Source organism: Panthera leo, chromosome A3 (genome assembly GCF_018350215.1).
Source record: "Panthera leo isolate Ple1 chromosome A3, P.leo_Ple1_pat1.1, whole genome shotgun sequence".
NCBI classification, from domain to species: Eukaryota; Metazoa; Chordata; class Mammalia; order Carnivora; family Felidae; genus Panthera; species Panthera leo.
In genome coordinates this window covers 58,926,518-58,948,291 of record NC_056681.1, presented here as the reverse complement: position 1 = coordinate 58,948,291, position 21,774 = coordinate 58,926,518, and the positions used below count along the sequence as shown (strand labels likewise).

Genomic DNA, 21,774 nt, shown 5'->3' with positions numbered 1-21,774 from the left:
CCCTTGTCCACTCTCTCTCATGGCATAGGTAGCAGAACCAGGATGAGGACTCCTATCTTCTGGTTACTGGTCTAAGGTTCCTCCGGCTAAGCTGTATCATCCCGGTTCTCTGCTACCCCACCACTCTTCAACTTCCAGGGGTAGCTGTAAGTGTGAAAACAATATACTTCATAAAATGTCTTTAGCTCCTCACCATGGAGACCCTCTATGGGAAAAAGCCGTTCTTCATGGAACTACATACTTCCAGACTTACTGCATACTTCATGGAACTTCATGGAGTTCCAGCAAGGGAAGCCCACTGGTGCTTCCGTCACCAGTTCTGGCCACTGCTGTCCAACTGTATTGGGTAGCGTTTGATTTTTTCAGTTTTTATTTCATGTGGCCAACTGCATGTGATTCAGAGAGCATCTTCGATTTTCCCTCATCAGCATGTTCTATCTACTCAGTTAATAAAACTAGACTTACTGGGGCTAATTTAAAAGATGGATACCTTGGGATTAAACATCAGGAAGAGATCCTAGTATGGAAGTATGTCAGGTGTTAAGGATAGTTTCTCACTGGATGCTGGAGAGGTGTAAGCAGCAGGTGCCACCAGCCAGACCTGTCTGCACATGAAGTAGATTAAAAGGAAGAGTCCACTCATTATAGTAATTTTTTCCCCTTTTCCACTGATTTGTTCTTTATTCCTGATCTAGCTCACCAATCAGGAGTTCTGATACAGTGATTTTTAATTTCTTCCCCTTAGGGAAACACAGGATTTTTGGTGACATAAAATGCACCTGCATCACTGTCATGTGCCCTTGTGAATTTAGAGAGGACTGAGTACACATTCACCTACATGCTCAAACTCCCCATTCCTGCCATGGGGGCCTCCCTAGAAGGATGGGAGATGAGCATCTTTCTTCTTGGTCTATGCCACAGGTTTCTCAGAAGGACCTGATCCCCATCTCAGCTATAGCTATGCCTCTTGAGTAGTTGAGTGTAAAACCCAGTCTTGCACACTAAGTGTGCACACCCTGTGATCATCTCCTCACCAAGAAGAAAAGGAGAGAAGCACTGAGTATGGTTTATATAATATGCATCTATTTCATGAAATCCCCCAATAAAAGGGCATTCAAGGTACCACTTATTGGAGAAATACAAGAGGGGTGTGTTTGTGTGTGTACATGTGCATATATGCTCAACCCCCTTCCACAACACTTGACCTTGGAACCATGGTCCTATCCCACCTCCCTTTGTGTAATACCTCTCCTTCCTTGAGTCCCCCTGATATACCATAAGCACCGTCATCTTATAAGAATGCCAGTGGCTGTGTTAAATCTCACTTAGATCCTGAAATGCAAGTACAACCCTCCTGTGGAATTCCAGAGCTCTGGGAGCCTACACCTCTGCCTCTCACCCCATGTGCCCTAGCTAGACCAGTATGGGTACCCAAATTTATCCTCAGTCAGTAGGGAGAGTAGTTTTATTGGCTTAATAAACTCCATGTTGATATGCAGTATAGTTTCCTTTTGATACTTTTCAATGCTAGATCACATCAAAGTGATACACTCATGCCAAGGGAAGGACCTACCCAATTAATCTGTAATCCTCCTTGTTTTCCAAAAGCCACCCAGAAATATGTTTCCTTAAGAGTCTATTATTGGGGCGCCTGGGTGGCGCAGTCGGTTAAGCGTCCGACTTCAGCCAGGTCATGATCTCGCGGTCTGTGAGTTCGAGCCCCGCGTCAGGCTCTGGGCTGATGGCTCAGAGCCTGGAGCCTGTTTCCGATTCTGTGTCTCCCTCTCTCTCTGCCCCTCCCCCGTTCATGCTCTGTCTCTCTCTGTCCCAAAAATAAATAAAAAACGTTGAAAAAAAAAAAAGTTTAAGAGTCTATTATTACTATTGTCCAGCTCTCCCCTATATACTTTCCTGCAAAAGAATCTTCTTTACAGACCCTGCCATCAGGACTTCAGATTCTATGTTCCCACCTTTTGATTTCTATGGATCTTTTACATACTCACTAAAAAAAGTATGAAAAGATATGTGGACATTCTGAACTGGGTAAGATGGAGTCAGCCTACTCCATCCTGTCCACCACACTGAATACAGTTCTAAAACCTTGGCAAAATGTATGTAACAGCTAATTGAGGACCCTGAAAGTATGTAGTAGGAGGCAGATTGGAAAAGTATCAAAATTTGAAGTACTACTGAACTGGCATTTTCTTCCCTCTAGTACCCCCTAGCCTAGACTCAATGCAGCCAAAACCCAGAAGTGGGCATCTGTGCTGACAAAGAGAGGACACAGAGAAGCCCTCTACATGCAGGACAGGATCAGGGTCTCTAATTCTCAGATTGAGTGAGGGGAAATCTGCCCTGTTTTGTTTTTTTCTCCATATCCTTGTACCCTGTAAGCAATCCTGTGATAGCAGCAGCAACAGTAGCAACAGCAACAACAACATGGGCCCATAGGAAACTTAAAATGTCGAGGAAAAGGAATCTTTCTGAGCAGAGGAACTATATTCTAAGAGGGTGGGATGAAACCCTGTTGTTTTTTTCTTCCTTTCTATTTTCCTACTGCATGGCCCCAAATGAAGGTGCACATGTAGGAAGTGTGAGGCAAAGCAGAATAAAGCAAAGAACCAGCTTTCTGGCCAGAGGAACTAAAAGGGAGCCTTGGGAACCAAAAAGTACTGGGAAGAGATATGAGAGGAAGGAGCTCAGGAAAGTGAACATATAAAGAAGGTTATGAGATCCTGAGCTCCCCACCAATCTGAATATGCACGGGTCTGACCTTAAGTAGTATACCGTAGACTTTCAGACTGAACCGCAGGATAGACCACCACCCGACATCCAAGACCAGCCACATGGGATAAATCTAGATAGCACCATGAATTTCTTATCAGAAACTATGGAAGCCATCTATCTAGTAGTGACACAATATTTTTTAAAAGTTTAAAGGAAAGAACCATTAGCCCAGAATTCTATGTCCAATAAAAATATCCTTCAGAGATGAAGGTAAGTGAAGACATTCTCAAGTTAAAAAAAGCAAAACAAAACAAGACAAAAAAACTAAGAAAGTTTCTTATCAACAGACCTTCTCTGAAAGAATTGCTGAAGGAAGCTGTTATAACAGAAAGGAAATGATACCAGATAGAAACTTGGAGTATGAGATATAAAGGAAGAAGAGAAATGGTAAATATCTGGCTACATAGAATAAATAGTCTGACATTTGGGGGAAAACAACATAATCTGATCTGATTCACTGTATGTAGATGTAGGGCACAAGATGACTACATCATAAAGGAAGGGAGTATATAGAGAACTATATGGAAAAAAGTTTCTACATTCCACTTTAAATGGTAAAATATTATAAGTAGGTTCTGAAAAGATAATTTTTATATTATAATCCAAAGAGTAATTACTGAGCACTATACAAGGAACTATAGTAAATAAAAATATAATAGATAAATTAAAATGAAATACTAAAAATGTTTAAACAACCCAAAAGAAAACAGGATAGAAGAAATAGAAACAAAAACAAAAAAAATGAAAAAAAACCCAGAAAACAGATGGCAAAATGATATACCTAAATCCAAACTTATAATTATATTAAACGTAAATGGTCTAAACATGCCAACTAAGAAAGATTGTCAGAATGAATTTTTCTAATGACTTAACTATATGCTGTCCACAAGGTATTCACTTCAAATATGATGATATAAGTAGGTTCAAAGTAAAACTGTGGAAAATGATATACCACAAAACATTAATAAATTAATAAATTAATTCATTAATAAATTAATAAATTAATTCATTAATAAATTAATAAATTAATTTATTAATAAATTAATAAAAAGAAAGCCAGAGTGACTATATTAATATAAAATAAAGTAGATTGCAAAGCAAAGAAAATTTCCAGGAATAGTGACAGTACATAATACTAGTCAATTTACCAAGAACACATAGCAATTCTAAATGTGTATACACCTAACAACTGAGCTTCAAAATACATGAAGCACAACCTAAAGAAGTTTACTGAGTCTTTAATATGCTTATCTCAGGAATAGAACTAGTAGAGAGAAAGTCAGCAAGGGTATAGAAGAATTTAAAAACACCAAAACACCATTGACATTTATAGAATACTCCACCTACCAATAGCAGAATACACACTGTTTTCAAGTACCCATTGAACATTCCCTAACCAAATTCTGCTTTATAAAATAAGTGTAAACAAGTCTAAATGAACCGAAAGTAAATTGCAAACAGAAAGATGGCAGGAACAATATCTCTAAAACTTGGAAGTTAAACAGTTTGGCTCCTAAGTAATTCAAAGGTTAAAGGGAAGTCTCAAAGAATTTTAGAACTGAACAAATATAAAAAATACAACATACCCAAACTTGTGGGTTTCAGTGAAAGCAGTGCTTAGAGGGAAATCTCTAGCATTAAATGATTATAGTAGGAAAGAGAAAAGTCTCAAATCAATAACTAAGCTTCCACCTTATGAAACTATAAACAGTAGAGCAAAATAAATTCAAAGCAAAAAGAAGAATGGAAATTATAGATGTGAGAGCAGAAATCAATAAGATTGAAAGCAGAAATATAATAGAGAAAACCCAAAGGTAACTTTAAAAAAATCAATAAAATTGGTAAGCCTTTTGCAAATATGACCAAAAAAAAAAAAAAAAAGCCACAAATTACCAATAGCAGGAGTAAAAAAGGAGATATTATTACACACCCTTCAGACATTTAAAAAGACATTAAAAGACCATAATAGAATACTATAAACAACTGTATCCATGTAAATTTGACAAATTAGATGAGAGGTACCAATTACTCAAAAACCAGAAGCTATCAAAACTCCTACAAGATGAAATAGAAATCTTGAAGTGTCCTATAATTAATAAAGAAATTGAATGTGTAGTTAAAAGTCTTCTGAAAAAAGGAATCTCAGACCCAGATGGTTCCACTGATAACTTCTGCCAAACATTAAAAGAAAAAATATCACCAATTCTACACAGTCCCTTCCAAAAAGTTAAGAGAAGGAAATACTTCCCAACTTATTTATGAGACAAGCATTACCCAGAAAAAAAATAGTACAAGAAAAGAAAACTACAGACCAATATCCTTCATAAACACAGATGTAAAAATCCTCAATAAAACTTTAGCAAGTTGTATATGTGTGTGTGTGACATATACATCATGTATACATATATGTAAACTACATCATGACCAAGTGGAGTTTTATCCAAGGATTGCAAGGCTGTTCAGTATTCAAAAACCAGTCATTATAATCCACCAAGTTAGCAAGCTAAAGAAGAAAAACCAAAACCACATGATCATATTACATGAATACAGGGTTTTGACAGGGGTTTGACAGAATTCAACTTTTATTTATGATATAAACTCAGCGAACTAGGAATAGGAGAGAATTTCCCTAAACTGGATAAAGGGCATTTGCATAAAACCATTAGCTGATATACTTATTGGCAAAAGACTGAACATATTCCCCCTAAGGTGGGGAATAAGACAAAGGTATCTGCTGTCATCACTCCTATTCAATATCATAGAGCAGTAAGACAGAAAAAGAAAGCAAAGTCATGTTGATTGGAAAAAAGGAAATAATACTAACCTATTCAAAGATACCATGTTTGTATATATAGAACATCCCAAGAGATTTATCAAAACAAAGAAATATAAAACTCCTATAATTAATAAATAAATTTAGTAAGTTGACAGGATACACAAGGTCAGCACACAAATCATCTTTCTGTCGGCTAGCACTGAACTATTAGAAACTAATATTAAAAATACCATGCCACTTGTAATCAATCCAAAAGAATGAAATAGGTATAAATTTATATATGGGATATATGTGTGAAAATTGCAAAATGCTCATGATAGAAATCAGGGAAAACCTAAATAAATAGAAAAATATATTGTGTTTATGACTAGAAGACTCAAAAGAGTAAAAATGCAAAATTTCCACAAATTGGTCCATAGATTTAAAGCAATTTCAATCAAGGGGTGCCTGTGTGGCTCAGTCAGTTGGGCGTCTGACTTCGGCTCAGGTCATGATCTTGCAGTTTGTGAGTTCGAGCCCCGCATCGGGCTCTGTGCTGACAGCTCAGAGCCTGGAGCCTGCTTCAGATTCTGTGTCTCCCTCCCTCTCTGCCCCTCCCACATTCGTGCTCTGTCTGTCTCTCTCAAAAATAAGTGAACATTAAAAAAATTGAAAGCAATTTCAATCAAAATCCTGGTAGAACTCTGTAGATATAGACAAGTTGATTATAAATTATAATGGAAAGACAGAGAAACTAGAATAGTCAAAATAATTTTGAAAAAGAAGAATAAAGTTGGAGGAATCACATGATCCAATTTTAAGGCTATTATAAAACTACAGTAATTGAGACAGCATGGCATTGTGGAGGAATAGATCCATAGTCAATGAGACAGAATAGAGAGTATAGAGAACCCAGAAATTGACCTACATAAATATGACCAACTGATTTTTTTACAAAGGTGCAACAATAATCCCATGTAGGAATGCTTTGTCTTCAGTGGTGCTGGAACTATTGGACATCCATATACAACAAATAAACTTCAACCTAAACCTTATAGGTTATAAAAATAACTAACTCAAAATGGATTGTGAAATGTGGAATGTGTAAAACTCCTGGAAAAAAAAAAACACAGGAGTAAATTTCTGGTCTGAGGTTGGGCAGAGGGTTCCCAGACCTGACAACAAAAGCACAATCCACAAAAGGAAAAAAATTGCTAACTTGGACTTCATCAAAATGAGAAACTTTGTGAAAGACACCATTAAGAGAATAAAAAGGTGAGCAGTGAGAAAATACGGACAAATCATATGTCGGACAAAGGACTTGTGTCGGAATATATAAAGGATGCTTAACACTCAACAGTAAGGATATAAAAGGCCCAGTTTAAAAATGAGCAGAATGCCTGGGTGGTCAGTCAGTTAAGCTTCTGACTTCAACTCAGGTCATGATCTCATGGTTCATGAGTTCAAGTCCCACATCAGGCTCTCTGCTGTCAGTGCAGAGCCCTCTTTGGATCTTCTGTCTCCCTTACTCTCTGCTCCTCCCCTGCCCTCTCTCTCTCTCTCTCTCTCTCTCTCAAAAATAAATAAACATTAAAAAAATTTAAAAATTGGCAAAAGACATGAACAAATGCTTCACCAAAGAAGATATAAGATGGCAAAAAAATGTACATGAAAAGATGTAGAACATCATTAGCCATTAGATAAATGCAAATTTAAGCCCCAGTGAGATAATACTGCACATGTCTTAGATTAGGTAAATTTTAAAGTACTGACAATACTAACTCCCCTTAAGGACATAGAACATCTGGTTCACTCCTATAGGACTGGTGAGAGGTAGGATGGTAGGGCCACTCTGGAAAACAGTTTGGCAGTTTACTATGAAGTTGCACATACAATTTCCATATGATCCAGGTTACTTTCTTCAGAGGGCTAAAACCTTGTGTTCACACAAAAACCTGTACACAAATGCATACAACAGCTCTCTTCATAATCACCAAAAGTGGGAAGCAACCTGAATTTCCTTTGCAGGTAAATGGATAAACCAGCTGTGGGACATCCATACAATAAAAAAGTGCTCAGCACTAAGAAGGGGCAAGGTACTGATAGGCACCATGACTTGAATGAATCTCAAAGGCATTCTGTGGGTAGAAGAAGCCAGGCTCAGGGGTTACATGCTGTATGATTGTATCTCTATGACATTTTCCACAAGGGAGCATAGTGATGGAACACAGAACAAGGCTTGCCGTTGGTTAACAGGCATGGAGAGAATGAAGGAGCTTTAGAGGGAACTCTTCTGTCTCTGGGTCATGATGATGGTTACATGAATTTATACACATGCAAAAATTTATAGAACTGTGCCCAAAAGAAAATGTTTACCATATGTTCATTTTAAGAGTAATAATCTTAAAGATATGTATCATCAGTGTTACTTTCTCATAGACAAATGAAATTCAGGTGAAATTCCTTTGCCTCTGACCCCCACATTCTCCCCCATGCTCCACATAGTGGGTCTGGTTAGTGCCCAATTCAGGGAGCAGAGTCCCTAGCCATGTAGGGCACAGTACTGTGGCTGACCAGCCTCACCTCTCCTTCCTGTCTCTGCTCACTTCCCCCTGAGCTGGGGTCCCTTTCCCCCTTTCCCCGGTTTCTTAACCATTTCCCTCCCCCAGACTGTCCATCAGTACCCTGTCCTGGATTCATCCAAAAGCCAAGACCAGATTGCCTGTACTGGCATTTGAGACTGTGGTTGACCTCACTCTTCTTGTCCTCTCTCTCACTTTACTTTCTCACATGTCCCCAACTGTCCTGTCAAACCTGGCCAGTCAGCTCTTCCTGGGCTGTCTTCCCACCGCCTGCCTGCCCACCCCTCAAGGCCACCTTGCATGCAGCCCCTTCCCTGAGGGCTCCCCTCACCGCCTCACAGGGCTGATCTCCTTCCTTTGTGAACTCCCTTGGCAATTTGTCTAAACTTGTCACCTAGCCCTTATCATGTTGTACCTGATGTGTGAAATCCATCTCTTCCTCTAGACTCTAAGCTTCTTTTAGTTGGCTGTTTTTAGTTGTTTTTCTGCAGCATTCTTCCCTGAACACAAATACCATTATCCTATTAGCATGAAATGCCATTTTTCTGCAGAATGTGTTTTGTTTCTGTGCTATAACCTCAAGCAGCCAGAATTCGTCACTCTTAGTCCTGTGCTTCCAGAGCACTGGTACAAAGTTCCATAACACATATCTTCACGGTGGTTCTGGAGGGAGTTGTGGAAGGGAACAGGAGAGTGCAGCGCTTCACGGCATGGGCATCCAAGCCAGCCTGCTCCACCACTGCCTACTGATGTGACTTCAGTGAGTCACACAACCTCTCAGTGCCTCAGCTGCTTCATCTGTGAAATGGGGATAATAGTATCTATCTTAAAGGGTCATCATGAGGATTAATATATGTGAAGCACTTAAAATAGTGCCTGTTACATAGTAAGTACCCAGCAAAGGTTATCTGTGTAACCAATATCCCTTGAGGGACACTAGGAAATATAACTTGGGGGCTTTTTGAGCCCTTCATTCAAACCAAAGGGTCAGGTTTGTATCAATGTATATTTAACACACACACACACACACACACACACACACACACACACACACACCTTCCCTTCCAGCCTTTCTCTCTCCCCCTCTCTCTGTCTCTCTTTCTCTCCCTCTCCCTCTCCTGTCTCTTAAATCCAATATGAAGAGAAACACCCCAACTGAAAAATGGGCAGAAGATTTGAACAGACATTTTACAAAAGAAAATATATGAAACAACAGTAAGCATGTGAAAGGGTGTCCAACATCATTAGTCATCAGAAAAATGCAACCTAAAACCACAATGGGGAAACATTACAATGCCTAAAGGAAGAAGAGACAGACAATACCACATGTTGACAGGCATGTGAAGCATAAATTGCTGGTGGAAATGCAGGCACAGTAAGCCACTTGGCATAACAATATGGCGGTATCTTATAACAATGAACTAGTAAACATATATATACTTACAATAGGAATTAGCAATTTCACACCTATGTATTTACCCAAGAGAAATGTGTGCCTATGTCTACACAAAGACATGGATGTGACTGCTCACAGCAGCATTCTTCTCAATACCCCTGAACTGGAAACAACCCAATGGAATACTAGTCAGCCATCAAAAGGAATGAAATGTTAATGTATGCAACAACATGGATGGATCTCAAAAACTTAATGCTCCATGTACGTTAGAGACTATATGCTGTCTGATTCTATTTGTATGAAATTCTAAACATGGCAAAACTAAACTGACAACAGCAGTGGCTTCCTGTGGCTGTCATCAAGGGGGACATCAGCAAGTTGGAAGAGAATACCTTTCAGGATGAGGGAACCATTCTGTCTCTGGGTTTCGGTGGTGGTTACACAATTACCAAACTTCATCAAACCAGACACTTAAAATGGGTGAATTTTGTTGAATGTAAATAATGATGTAAAAAAGAAAAAACAAACCCAGAGGCTGATTAAGTGTCTTTCAGCTGGTTGCGCCAGTGCCTTATGTGTGGTGTCTCGGGGCCTGCCAAGCTGACTTCCTTATTGGAAATAAGGTCATTCGAGGCTCATTTTCTTTCTCTTGCCTCAGAGCTGCAGATCCAGCTGACATTGACCGATTTCCAGTGGGCACCATAGTGTGTCCCAGGCGGAGGCTGACGGAAACAAGCTTGTGTTTCTGTCACTAATGATATAAGCCTTCATCGTATTCTCTGCCAGGCCATGTTGGTTGTCATTACACCCATTGAAGAAGAGAACAGAGTAATAATGAGCTGGGTGTTATCGGCTCACAAATAATTTATAATGGGCAAACTAGGACAGGAACAGAGCTTTTTTTGGCTAAGGAGGCTGCATGTCACTCTTAAAATCTAGGCCAAAAAATTATTTATAATGCATAGACAGTCACTCAGAAAGTTGAAAGGTTCCTTTCTTCTCTCCCATGTGTTTGAACATTAGGCTTTTTACCCTAGACTAGCAAAAGGCACCTTAGGTTCTTCCTTGGACACCTGCATTCAGTCTGCAACTCTGAGAACACATGTGAGGGCAGTTACTTGGTTAGGAATGAGGCCTTTGTAGAAACCCCTATCCAAGGATAGGAATGAGGGAAAAGTCAGGAAAAGGAAGAGATCCTTACATATGGGTAGTGACCACACACTTGAGAAGTGAGCTGTAAAGAATTGCCTCAGGTGTTATCAGAAAGGAGCCCAAACCAAGATATTATCAGCAAAGGATGGTTTGTAAACAGGTGTGTTGAAATAAAGGCAGGTCATGTGTCCTCAGGCAGAGGCAGAGTGGTAATGGCCATCGTGGCATCTAAGAAAAGGATATTTTCATCATGTCCCTGTGTTTACAAGGGCTGTTTGGGAAGGCAGAATCATTATTGACATTGATACCTGTAGATGTGGATACCTACCCCAAGGGAGGCCAGTTCCCCTGATGGGAACTTGCTGAATCGTCACAAGCTACCAGCACCCAGTCCTGACTTCATGCTGGCCAACAGCCTCCTGATAAGTGATCAGCCGTCCTGGGCACCTTGATGCCAGACCCCAGGGTACGTAGAGCAAGTAGACCATGTTTAACGGGCCCTGCCACTGTGGCTCCCGCTCTCTCAGGGAGCCAACTTTGTGGAACAAGCCCACCCTGGGTGAGTTGAAGAAGGTTGGTCAGCTCTCCCAGCTCTGGCTCACCTTTGACTAAGGTGACTGTTGATGAGGAGCTAGTCCTGTGGGGCTGAGATCCAGCCCCTGGGTCTGTGGCATGTCATTAAAGATCAAGTCTTGGGGCGCCTGGGTGGCTCAGTCAGTTAAGCATCCGACTTCAGCTCAGGTCACGATCTCGCGGTCCATGAGTTCGAGCCCCGCGTCGGGCTCTGGGCTGATGGCTCAGAGCCTGGAGCCTGCTTCCGATTCTGTGTCTCCCTCTCTCTCTGCCCCTCCCCCGTTCATGCTTTGTCTCTCTCTGTCTCAAAAATAAATAAAACGTTAAAAAAAAATTTTAAAGATCAAGTCTTCTAGAGCAGTGCTGTTTCCCAGACCTCCTCAGGGTGAGGGCAGGCTTCCTATGGCACGTGCTCCTTGTTTAGCCATCTAGGAGAGTGGCCCCTAGAGCCATGTTTTCCTCTTCCAGTTCCTGAGGTTCCCAGGCCTCCTCAGAGGTCCCCTCCTCTCAAGCCGAAGGACTCTACTTTGTTCTCTGTATAGATTGTGCAGTGTAGCATGTCATTTTTTAAATAGACTTTATTGTTTTTGGAGTAGTTGTTCACAGAAAGAGTGGAGAAAAATAGAGCAGAAGATACAGAGGTTTCCCATATATCCCCCATCCCTACATATGGACAGCCTCCCTGTTATCAGCATCCCTCACCAGAGTGCTACATTTGTTCCAATGGATGAACCTTACGTCGACACATCATTATTACCCAGAGTCCACAGATTACATTAGCACTCTTGGTGTTGTACGTTCTGTGGGTTTGGACAAATGTATAATGATGAGGATCCACCATTATAATGTCATACAGAGTAGTTTTGCTGCCCTAAGGTCCTCTGTGTTCCACCTATTCATCCATCCCCACCTCAACCCCTGGCAGCCACTGATCTTTTTACTGTCTCCATAGTTTTGCCTTTTCCAGAATGTCATATAGTTGGAATCATACAGTATGTAGCCTTTTCAGATTGGCTTCTTCCACTTAGTGATATTCATTTAAGGCTCCTCTATGTCATCTTTAAAAGGGTTCATCTGCTCTCAGCAGCTTGACAGCCATATGCGTTCTCTGTCACACATTGGCCCTGGGTCGAGCATGGCTTGCAGACGGTTATGCTTCGTCTCCCCAACAGGATGACGAGTTCTGGGGCAGAGGCCAGGACATATGCCCTGTGTGGCACTGGCTCCCTGCCAGACACTCAGGGAATTTGGTTTGCCCTTGGAACTCAGTGCCAAGGGCTGGGTGCTCTGGGTTGGAGGGGCTATAGTTAAAGCCTAAGGAAGGGCTATCAGAGCAAAACCCTCTGGGCTGCAGCCATGTACACAGCATGTCATTTGCTCTCTGAAGGTTAAAGCTCCATGAAGTCAGAGTGAGCAGCATCTGGCAACAGAGCTAATCTGTGTAAGATTTCGCATCTGAGTCAGAACTTACTTATTAACACTGTCTGTCTTTGTGGCCAAGAGTCTAGCAAAACATTTTTCTGTCCCCATTAGTCAACGCGAAAATGTGGCAAATGTTACTTTCCCTGAAAGGGTTCTGATCAGATGATCACAACAGAACACACTCTGATAGAAAATACTTCTATTTCATAATAAAGCCTTTATGATGTGGAATGTTCTAGTAACCTGTGTGTTCTGTGCTTACAGAGCTTCTCGAAACAAGTCTGAGAAGAAGCGTCGGGACCAGTTCAATGTTCTCATCAAAGAGCTTAGCTCCATGCTCCCTGGCAACACGCGGAAAATGGACAAAACCACCGTGCTGGAAAAGGTCATTGGATTTTTACAGAAACACAATGGTAAAGGTTACGCCTCTCTCCATTTTTATCCCATTCCTGTCCTTTCATTTGACGATGACTTCATCAAGCTGGTCTTCTGCTTGGTTCTGGCAAAGCCCGATCTCATCAGTCACAGGCTTCCTCTTGCAAAGGCACTCCACCTTCTTTAATATCCCACCTCCAGCAGGTTTGGGAGAGGACGCTTACCTCCCAAATTGCTTTACTAGCCAGAGGAGAGAACCCAGAGCCGCCTCACAGGTAGCACCCAGCCCAAGTGGAGTGGTGTTAACAGTGGGAATGTCTTGATTTAAAAATGGCTGCAGCAAGCATTTTTCATTCAGCCCTGAAGAGATGCAATGCCCAAGAATTCATTTTCCACTGGATGGGAATGTACTGGTTTCCTCAACCAACTCTGCCATGGCCCTGAACTCTTTGGCTTTCTGAACTACACCATGAAAAAAATAGTAATTTATTTACAGTCAAATACTTTTTTTAAAAAATATAATTCATGTGCCATAAAAGTCACCATTTTAAAGTTTATAATTCAGTGGTTTTAGTCTATTCAAAGGGCTGTGCAACCATTAACACTAATTTTGTCATCCCATAAAGCAGCCACTCCCCATCTCCCCTCCCTCCAAGTCCTGACAACCACTAACCTACTTTGTCTCTATATATTCTAGGTATTTCGTACAGATGGAGTCCTCCGATGTGTGGTCTTTTGTTTCTGGCTTCTTTGACTTAGCATCCATAGTTTAGCAAGTGTCAGTAATTTCACTCCACTTTATGGCCAAACAATACCAATTGTATGGATATACCACATTTTGCTTATCCATTTATCAGTTGAGGGTTTTGTGTTGTTTCCACTCTTTGGCTGTTATGAACAATGCTGCTGTCTGTGGACCTACGTGTACAAATTTTTGTGTGGATATATGTTTTCAGTTGTCTTGGATATATATCTAGAATTAGAATTGTTGGGTCCAGTGGTAACTCAGGGAACTGCCAAACTGTTTTCTGCAACAATTTCATACTCTCAGCAGCAGTGTGTGAGGGTGTCAGTTTCTCCACATCCTCACCAACATGATATTGTCTGGTTGTGGGTGTGGGTGTGGGTGTGGGTGTGGTGTGGTGTGTTTATTATAGCCTTCCTAGTGAGTATGAAGCAATATCTCATTATGGTTTTGGTTCGCATTTCCCTAAAGATTAATGATGTTCAGCTTTTCATGAACTTATTGGCCATTTATAGATCCTTCTTTAGAGAAATGTCTATTCAAATCCTTTGTTGATTACTTATCTTTTTTTTAATGTTTTATTATTTATTTTTGAGAGAGAGGGGCAGAGCATGAGCAGGGGAGGGGCAGAGAAAGAGGGAGACACAGAATCTGAAGCAGCTCCAGGCTCTGAGCTGTCAGCACAGAGCCCAACGTGGGGCTCGAACTCATGAACTGTGAGATCATGACCTGAGCCAAAGTCAGACACTTAACCGACTGAGCCACCCAGGCGCCCCTACTTACCTTTTGTAATTGGAGTATTTATCTTTTTTTGTTGGGTCGTAAGAGTTCTTCATATATTCTGGATACTAGACCCTCATCAGATGTATATAATTTGCAAATTTGCAAACATTTTTCCCATTCCATGGGTTGCCTTTCACTTTCTTACAGATGTCCTTTTACAAAAGTTTCTAAGTTTGAAGTCTAGTTATCTTTTTGTTGTTGTTGGTTTTGTGTGCCTTAGGTATTCTAAGAAATCATTGTCTACGGATATGAACATTTACACCAGCAATGTTTTCTCCTAAGAGTTTATAGTTTTAAACCATAGATAAAGCCTCAAGTATACAAGCTACAGGGTGAGCATTTAAGTATTTGATTCATTTTGAGTTATTTTTTGTATATGGAATAAGATAGGGTGTTGAAATTCATCCTTTTGCATGTAGATATCCAGTTATCCCAGCGTTCCTTTCTTTTTTAAAAAAATTTTAACACTTACAGAAAATATACAAATCATAACTGTACAATTGAATTACTTATCACACTGCTTATTAGTGAACACAACTAGGAACCCAGGTCAGTAAATACAAGCTTCCCCAAAAGATGGCCCTTCCTCCCTATCTACCTCTGCTTTCCCCAAAGGTAATCTGTGTTCTGACTTCTAATACTAGAGATTGGCTGTTGGAACCTTATTCAGATGGAATCATACATTATGAACATGATGTTTATGAGGTTAATCTGTGTTCTTCCAGTGTTGTGACTGGTTCGTTTTCATTGGTATATGCTATTCTATTATATGAAGTTACCACTTGAATCTGTCCTTGACCTTATGTCTTTCTCAAATAACCTTCTCTCCCTTTTACCTTTTTCCTTTAAACCATTTTACTTCTTAGCACTGACCACCCTGCCCTGCTGCTCACCTATGGATGGTACCAAAAAATTGGAGGAGTTAAGAGGGTTCAGTAGATATTAACAAGCAAAAAGAGCAGAATTCTTTTTTTCCTTAACCATGACACCAAAAATAATAAAGTCAGAAATGTCAGGTTATTGAGGAGATAATTACAGTTCTTCTGTGCTTACAGTGATGCTTCTCTTTCACTGAACATTTTCCTAGACAAGATGATTTCATGGAAGAGGGCACAGCTAGGACATTAGAAAGTTTCATTATACTTGCTGTTCTTTTATTATTTCTTTAATAATTGTATATACCTATTAAAAATATGACAGTAATGATACATCCTCCTTCTTTTTTTTTCCAAAGCTGCCCAGGGGAGTGTAAAGAGTATGTTAATTGCTTTTGCTAAAAGTCAGGGAAGAACAATCAAGCAGGATTGGAATAAAGTGTTGCAGCAGTATTCGATTGCCCCAATAATTTAATCAGAATGGTTATGTTTCCTAAATAATGATTTAGCTAAGTGAAATAGCAGGTTGGTTTGATTACTGAGATATTTTGCGCAAATTACTCAAACTAGGTCAGTGCCACTGAGAAGCAGGACAGCTGTTAAATAGGACAGCTGGGATCAAGTTCATCAGTGTGACATTTATGCTGGGCTCTGTCTGCTGCAGAATTACAGAATTGTCAAATTGGGATCTGGAAAAGATCAGTCAACAGAAATGCAGCCTCCTAACACCAGGAGCACCCATATCCATCTCACCTTTTTTATAAGACTAAAGACTGGTTTGCACAGCCCCCTTAAATGCAACCAGGATCACCTCGGGATTTTACTTATCCTTTGTGATACTATATTCCAAAAAAACCCAAAAAATCCATAGTAGATTTTATGGAGGAATTCAGTGGTTGGACCAAAATTTGGATTAAATCAAAAACAAAAACAAACAATAACTTCACTTATAATCCAAATGGACATGAACTCCACAGGCATCTGCAATAGGGTAGAGAATAACATGGTCAGCATTTACTCAGTCCTCACCATGAGCCAGGCAGGCATTGTTGTAAGGACTCTTGTATAGTTATACAAATGAGCTTCATAGCAGTTCCCCTAAGTTAGTATCATTTCACAAATGAGACAGCTGAGGCACAGAGACGTTAGGTCAGTCACCTGAGTCAGCCAGCCATGATAATGGGGAATCTATATGAGGCAGTCTGCCTCCAGAGCCCAAGTTTTTAATACTATACCATACTGTTTTTTAACAAGGCATAGTTCATGGGGCTCTTACAGATATTTGTATCATAGCTGTGCTATAGCTGTCCATTAGCACAGCCATTTAGACTACTGGTTCTCAACCTTGGCTGCCCATTAGAATCTCCTGAGGAGCTTTTAAAATACATGTAACCAGGTCTCACATCAGAGACCAATACATCAGAACATCTAGGGTGGAACCCCAGTGGTGAGCTGGAGCTGGCTCATCCTGGCTTGCAAAAGATGATTATTAAATTTTCAGGAGTTTTGCAAGCTAGTTGACAGCTTAGAATCAGCCACCATGGGAGTATTTACACCACAGAAATGGCAGAGGGCTTTTTTTTTTTTATTTGTAGGGATGGAGAGCCTTTTACTAGCACACTACTGGGTAAGGCACAAGCATGTGTATTTTTAAAGCTCCTCAGGTGATTCCAGTGTGCAGCCAGAGTTAAGAACTGTGGATTTAGACATGCTTTCTGCTTTCATGATAAAGCAAGACCACATGATCAGTAAGAAAAGATGATTAGGTCTAGGTAGTCGTTATAATTACTTATAATGACTCTTTCCTCAATAATCTTTCAAGCATCCCCATTTTCTCAGCTTGGGAGATAAATCTTGATCCATATGTATTCTCTTTGAAGTAATCCAGATCAAACTGAGAACCTGACCATGTTTCTTTGTAGATACATTTTGTATCATCAGTATCTGTTTTAAGAGATAAATCCCTAAATTATGTAAATAGCAGTGTATCACACGGCCTTATCCATGCCCATCTAAATGTTGCTTCTACAGGGCCAGACTGACCTGCATGCTTTCCTTTTCTTGTGTAAATCTCAAGCTGATTTAATGGGATTTTCTTCCAACATCGAATCCTGTTCCTCATTCATGCCCCTTCAATTTGTCTGCCTTAGTGGAGAAGGAATGAGGTTGTGTGAAGAAGCTGCAGAAAAAAGAGAAACACCTTTGTTGGACAGGGTAATGTTAACCCAGCTTAGTAGAGAGTTTTTACCCCATTTCCAAGACTTTGCTTTGACTACATATATCTCAAAGACATACTTCTCCTATTTCATGAATAACAGGAACAATTAGAAGGCGAGCACTCTAGGGCACAACTACAACTTATACTATAGTAGAATTTTGTGGTTTAAATATTAATTGCAATGTTTTCCTGAAAACAAAATGCTTCCAGGTGGTTTTGTTTCCCTTGCTATTTAGAAATTACTTTGACCACACCTCTTTGCTAACCCTGCCCTGTCACCTATAGCTTCTAATATTGGAACCTCAAATGCCAATGGAGACATGATTATAACACTGAACTTTATTTCCCAGTTTAACATTTTTCTATTTGCCTTGAGACATTTTATCTAACATAGACACACACACACACACACACACACACACACACACACACACGCATTTTTAATATGCTGTGAATTGATGGGGCACCTGAATGGCTCAGTTGGTTAAGCATCCGACTTCGGCTCAGAGCATGATCTCATGGCTCGTGGGTTTGAGCCCTGTGTCAGGCTCTGTGCTGACAGCTCAGAGCCTGGATCAGATTCTGTGTCTCCCTCTCTCTCTGCCCTTCCCCCACTCATTCTCTCTCTGTCTCGGTCTCTGTCTCTCTCTCAAAAGAAAACATTTTTAAAAGTTAATATGCTGTGAATTGAGCCTTAACTTCTAAGGATTACAATCAAATTGTTGAAATACAAAGTGAATAAAATGGCTGCTCTCAGTATTCTTATGCTGGTGTTTGGAAAGTATCTAAGCCATATTGAATGATCTAAAAGTTACTTACAGAAAAGAAATGGGTCTTTCATTTCCCTTTATTGCTTAAGTTGAATGAACCATTGTCTAAATCAACTTTGGACTCCTGGAAAGACTCTTCTCCTGGACAGTTAATCTACAACTTGATCCTAATGATCAAAAGAACTTCACAGATGAGTTTATGTCTTAGGGAAAGGGGGAGACCTTTATGGCATTTATTTATTAACATGGCCTTGGTAGATTTCTTTCCTACGTGGTCAAACTATGGCAACCATTTGAGGAAACGAGAGTTTCACCCTCTCTTCCTTGCCTCGGCTGGCACCCCGGAATGAACACTGGCCCAGAACTGCGTGTAGCACACTGCCTCTGCTTCCCAGGATGCATTTCATCTTGTGCAGCCTCTGGCCACAGTGGCGGAAATAGCTTGTTCATTTAGAATCTTGGAAGAAGAAACCATCTTGGGAGCACCAAGAAAATAATCCCTAAAGAAACCTCGTACTGGGTTTGACTACATATATCTCAAAGACATACTTCTCCTATTTCATGAATAACAGGAACAATTAGAAGGCGAGCACTCTAGGGCACAACTACAACTTATAGTGGAGCAAATGCTGGTTAAGATGGAGGATAAACTGCAGGAAAAACAAATATATCTGATATGGCATTTGATCTCTCTGTAATAATATTATTAGGAACATTTTAGTAATAAAAAATACACTTTCAAAAATGCAAGAGAACTAGGGTGCATAAGGAGTTTTATGTATTCCAATGACTACTACATTTACAAATGTGAATAACATCTTCAGTACAAGGTAGTCACCATAATAAGAAAATTATAGATAAATCTAGAAAAAGTTTGATAAGAATAAATTCTGGCTGTAAAAGCCACTAAGTAACATATATTTGTCTAACATTTTGTACTTCAGTACCTGGAAATGCTGAAAACTACACTACATCCTGCATAGACACAGTAGGTCATTTACTACAAGTCTAAGATGTTTCTGGAATTTTGAAAATCCCAGATCTCTAAAGTGTTTTGCTTTGCCTTGACCATAAAGAGGCAGCTGAGGAACTCGTCCTACCATCCCAGTCGCTGTTTCCATTACCTTCATAGGTGACAACTACCTAACCCCCAACTGCTGATGGTGGGCTTTGTCCTGTAGAAATTCAAGGGCTTTGTGCTGCTTGCTACTGGCAGGCACTCCGGCCATGCAGAGGGTAGAGTGCTCTTCTCCTGAACCTCATTAAAAGGGTGTGAAAACATCCAGAGACCTTTTTAAGTCCATTACATCCAAAGTCCCTAGTCCTTAGAAATCAGGGTAACATTTCTTTATACTGGCTTCTTTAAATGACACAGAAGTTTACACAAAAATTACACAGAAATAAGCATGCTTTGTTTGTTAATTCTAATTCCAAGGTGACTTTTAACATAAAAGTTTGTGTCTTTTTTTTAGAAGTCTCAGCGCAAACGGAAATCTGTGATATTCAGCAAGACTGGAAGCCTTCATTCCTCAGTAATGAAGAATTCACCCAGCTGATGTTGGAGGTGAAATGCACTTTCAAATTAGCTTCATTGGTTGCAAATCAAAATGTAGCTGCTTGTTCCAGATAAGACCCTGTGCCCAAAGTGAACAACTATTCTTGACTCTGGAAAGAGGTCTTGAAACAGATACCCCTTGGAGCTCTGCATGCTATTGCTTATATTTTGGCTACTGAGTTTGGCAGTAGAAGCAAGAATTCCCAAACTGAATGTGAGTGTGTGCTGGGGCATCCGTGACTGCAAGGAGAACCCCACTCTTGGGCTCCCAGTCAGAGGGACACCCAATCTTGGAGCTGGGAAGGGCAAGGATGCAGGTAGGTAGACAGGGGGGAAGGGGGAGGAAGAATTACATCTCTGCACTGACTTTTGGCTCAGAGAGCCTCCTCCTTAGAATGCAGTGATTATGTTTCCCTTAGTAGAACACGTTTTGAAAACAAAATTCTTTTCAAGTTAGGCTTTGAACTTGAGTTCTGTTGCATCAACATGGCATGTGGGTGTCAACTGTAAGTGACCCTGTGCCTCCCTGCCCTTTCTGGGCTGAGAAAGAGGCTCATGTGTCTTCCTCCAGAAAGTTAGGTGCCCACGCCCATCTCCAGGGTTGTATTTGTGGAAATCTGGCTGATCTGGGCCAGTGGGCTTCTTCAATGTCCTGTGTTTACATTTGGGTGAAACTTCACAGATGAGGATGAGTCGCTACGGAAACGTGTGGCTGGGTGTTCTGACTTCCAAACTGGGGATTAGTCTGGGAGAGCATGGACGTGATAGTGGAGGGAGAGAAGGCTCCAGACCTGGCACGTCTGGGCCCTTGACTTAGAAGAGGCAACAGGGACAAATGAGTTCAGCGAAAGGAAGTTAGGCACTGGCTGCACGTCCGTGGTTCCTGGCAGGGTTTTTGGAGAGTGGCTTCTTTCTGTATCTCCTCTTAGGTGCCTGTACAAGACTGATGTAAACTTTAATTTACATAGATTAACTATGCAGAAAACAGAAAGTACTGGAGTAAGAAAGTGCCAGAACGAAGATGTCCAAATATTATGAAATATAAGCGCATTAATGAACATTTGCATAAAATGAAAGATACTTAAATCTGCATGTGAACTATATTTAAAGAAAATACAGAACTTTCTCCAGAAGCAATGCATTTTAAGTATGTTAAATTTAGACCAGCTTGCGAAATATAATGTTGAATTAATGTATCATTATGCTACTTTACATAAACCATTTTATCTTTTAATTCTTAGGGAACAGTAGTTAAAACGCATAACCCTATAGCACCCAGCCTCTTTTTCAGAATGTGTAGCACAGCCTTCTTTTTTTCCCACTGAGTTTCAAGAAATCAGAAGTGTTTGAGGAAACAAGACTTTTATAAAGTTAAAAATGGATACATATTTGGGCTGAAAGGCAGGACTGAGATTCAGTAGACTGGAATTTCTAGAAAAAGATTTTTAGATTTGTATGTATATTCTTTTAAGATTTTTAAAAATTTTGTTTTGAGAGAGAGAGAGAGAGAGAGAGCACATGAGCAGGGGAGGGGCAAAGAGAGAAGAGAGGGGCAGAGGATCCTAAGCAGGCTCTGTGCTGACAGCAGAGAGCTCGATGTGGGGCTCAAACCCACCAACTGTGAGATTATCACCTGCACTGAAGTCAGATGCTTAAACGACTGAGCCACCCAGGCGACCCTGTATGTATATTCTTTATGCACTTTCCCCTGCTCCCAGTATAGACTTCTTGAAGTGGATCTAAAGGAATCATGCTAGGGGAGTGAATTAAGCCTGAAATTAAGACT

General features: G+C 40.4%; 1 protein-coding gene across 1 annotated transcript in view; it reads left to right on the top strand.

The window, feature by feature from the left end:
- The window catches only part of NPAS2 (neuronal PAS domain protein 2), a 194,090-nt gene that overhangs the window by 117,049 nt on the left and 55,267 nt on the right, over positions 1 to 21,774 (top strand). Inside the window, exons 6-7 of the mRNA XM_042931973.1 lie at positions 12,932 to 13,080; positions 19,906 to 19,997. Of these exons, the coding sequence (XP_042787907.1) occupies positions 12,932 to 13,080; positions 19,906 to 19,997 (241 nt within the window). The remainder of the gene's footprint in view (positions 1 to 12,931; positions 13,081 to 19,905; positions 19,998 to 21,774) is intronic.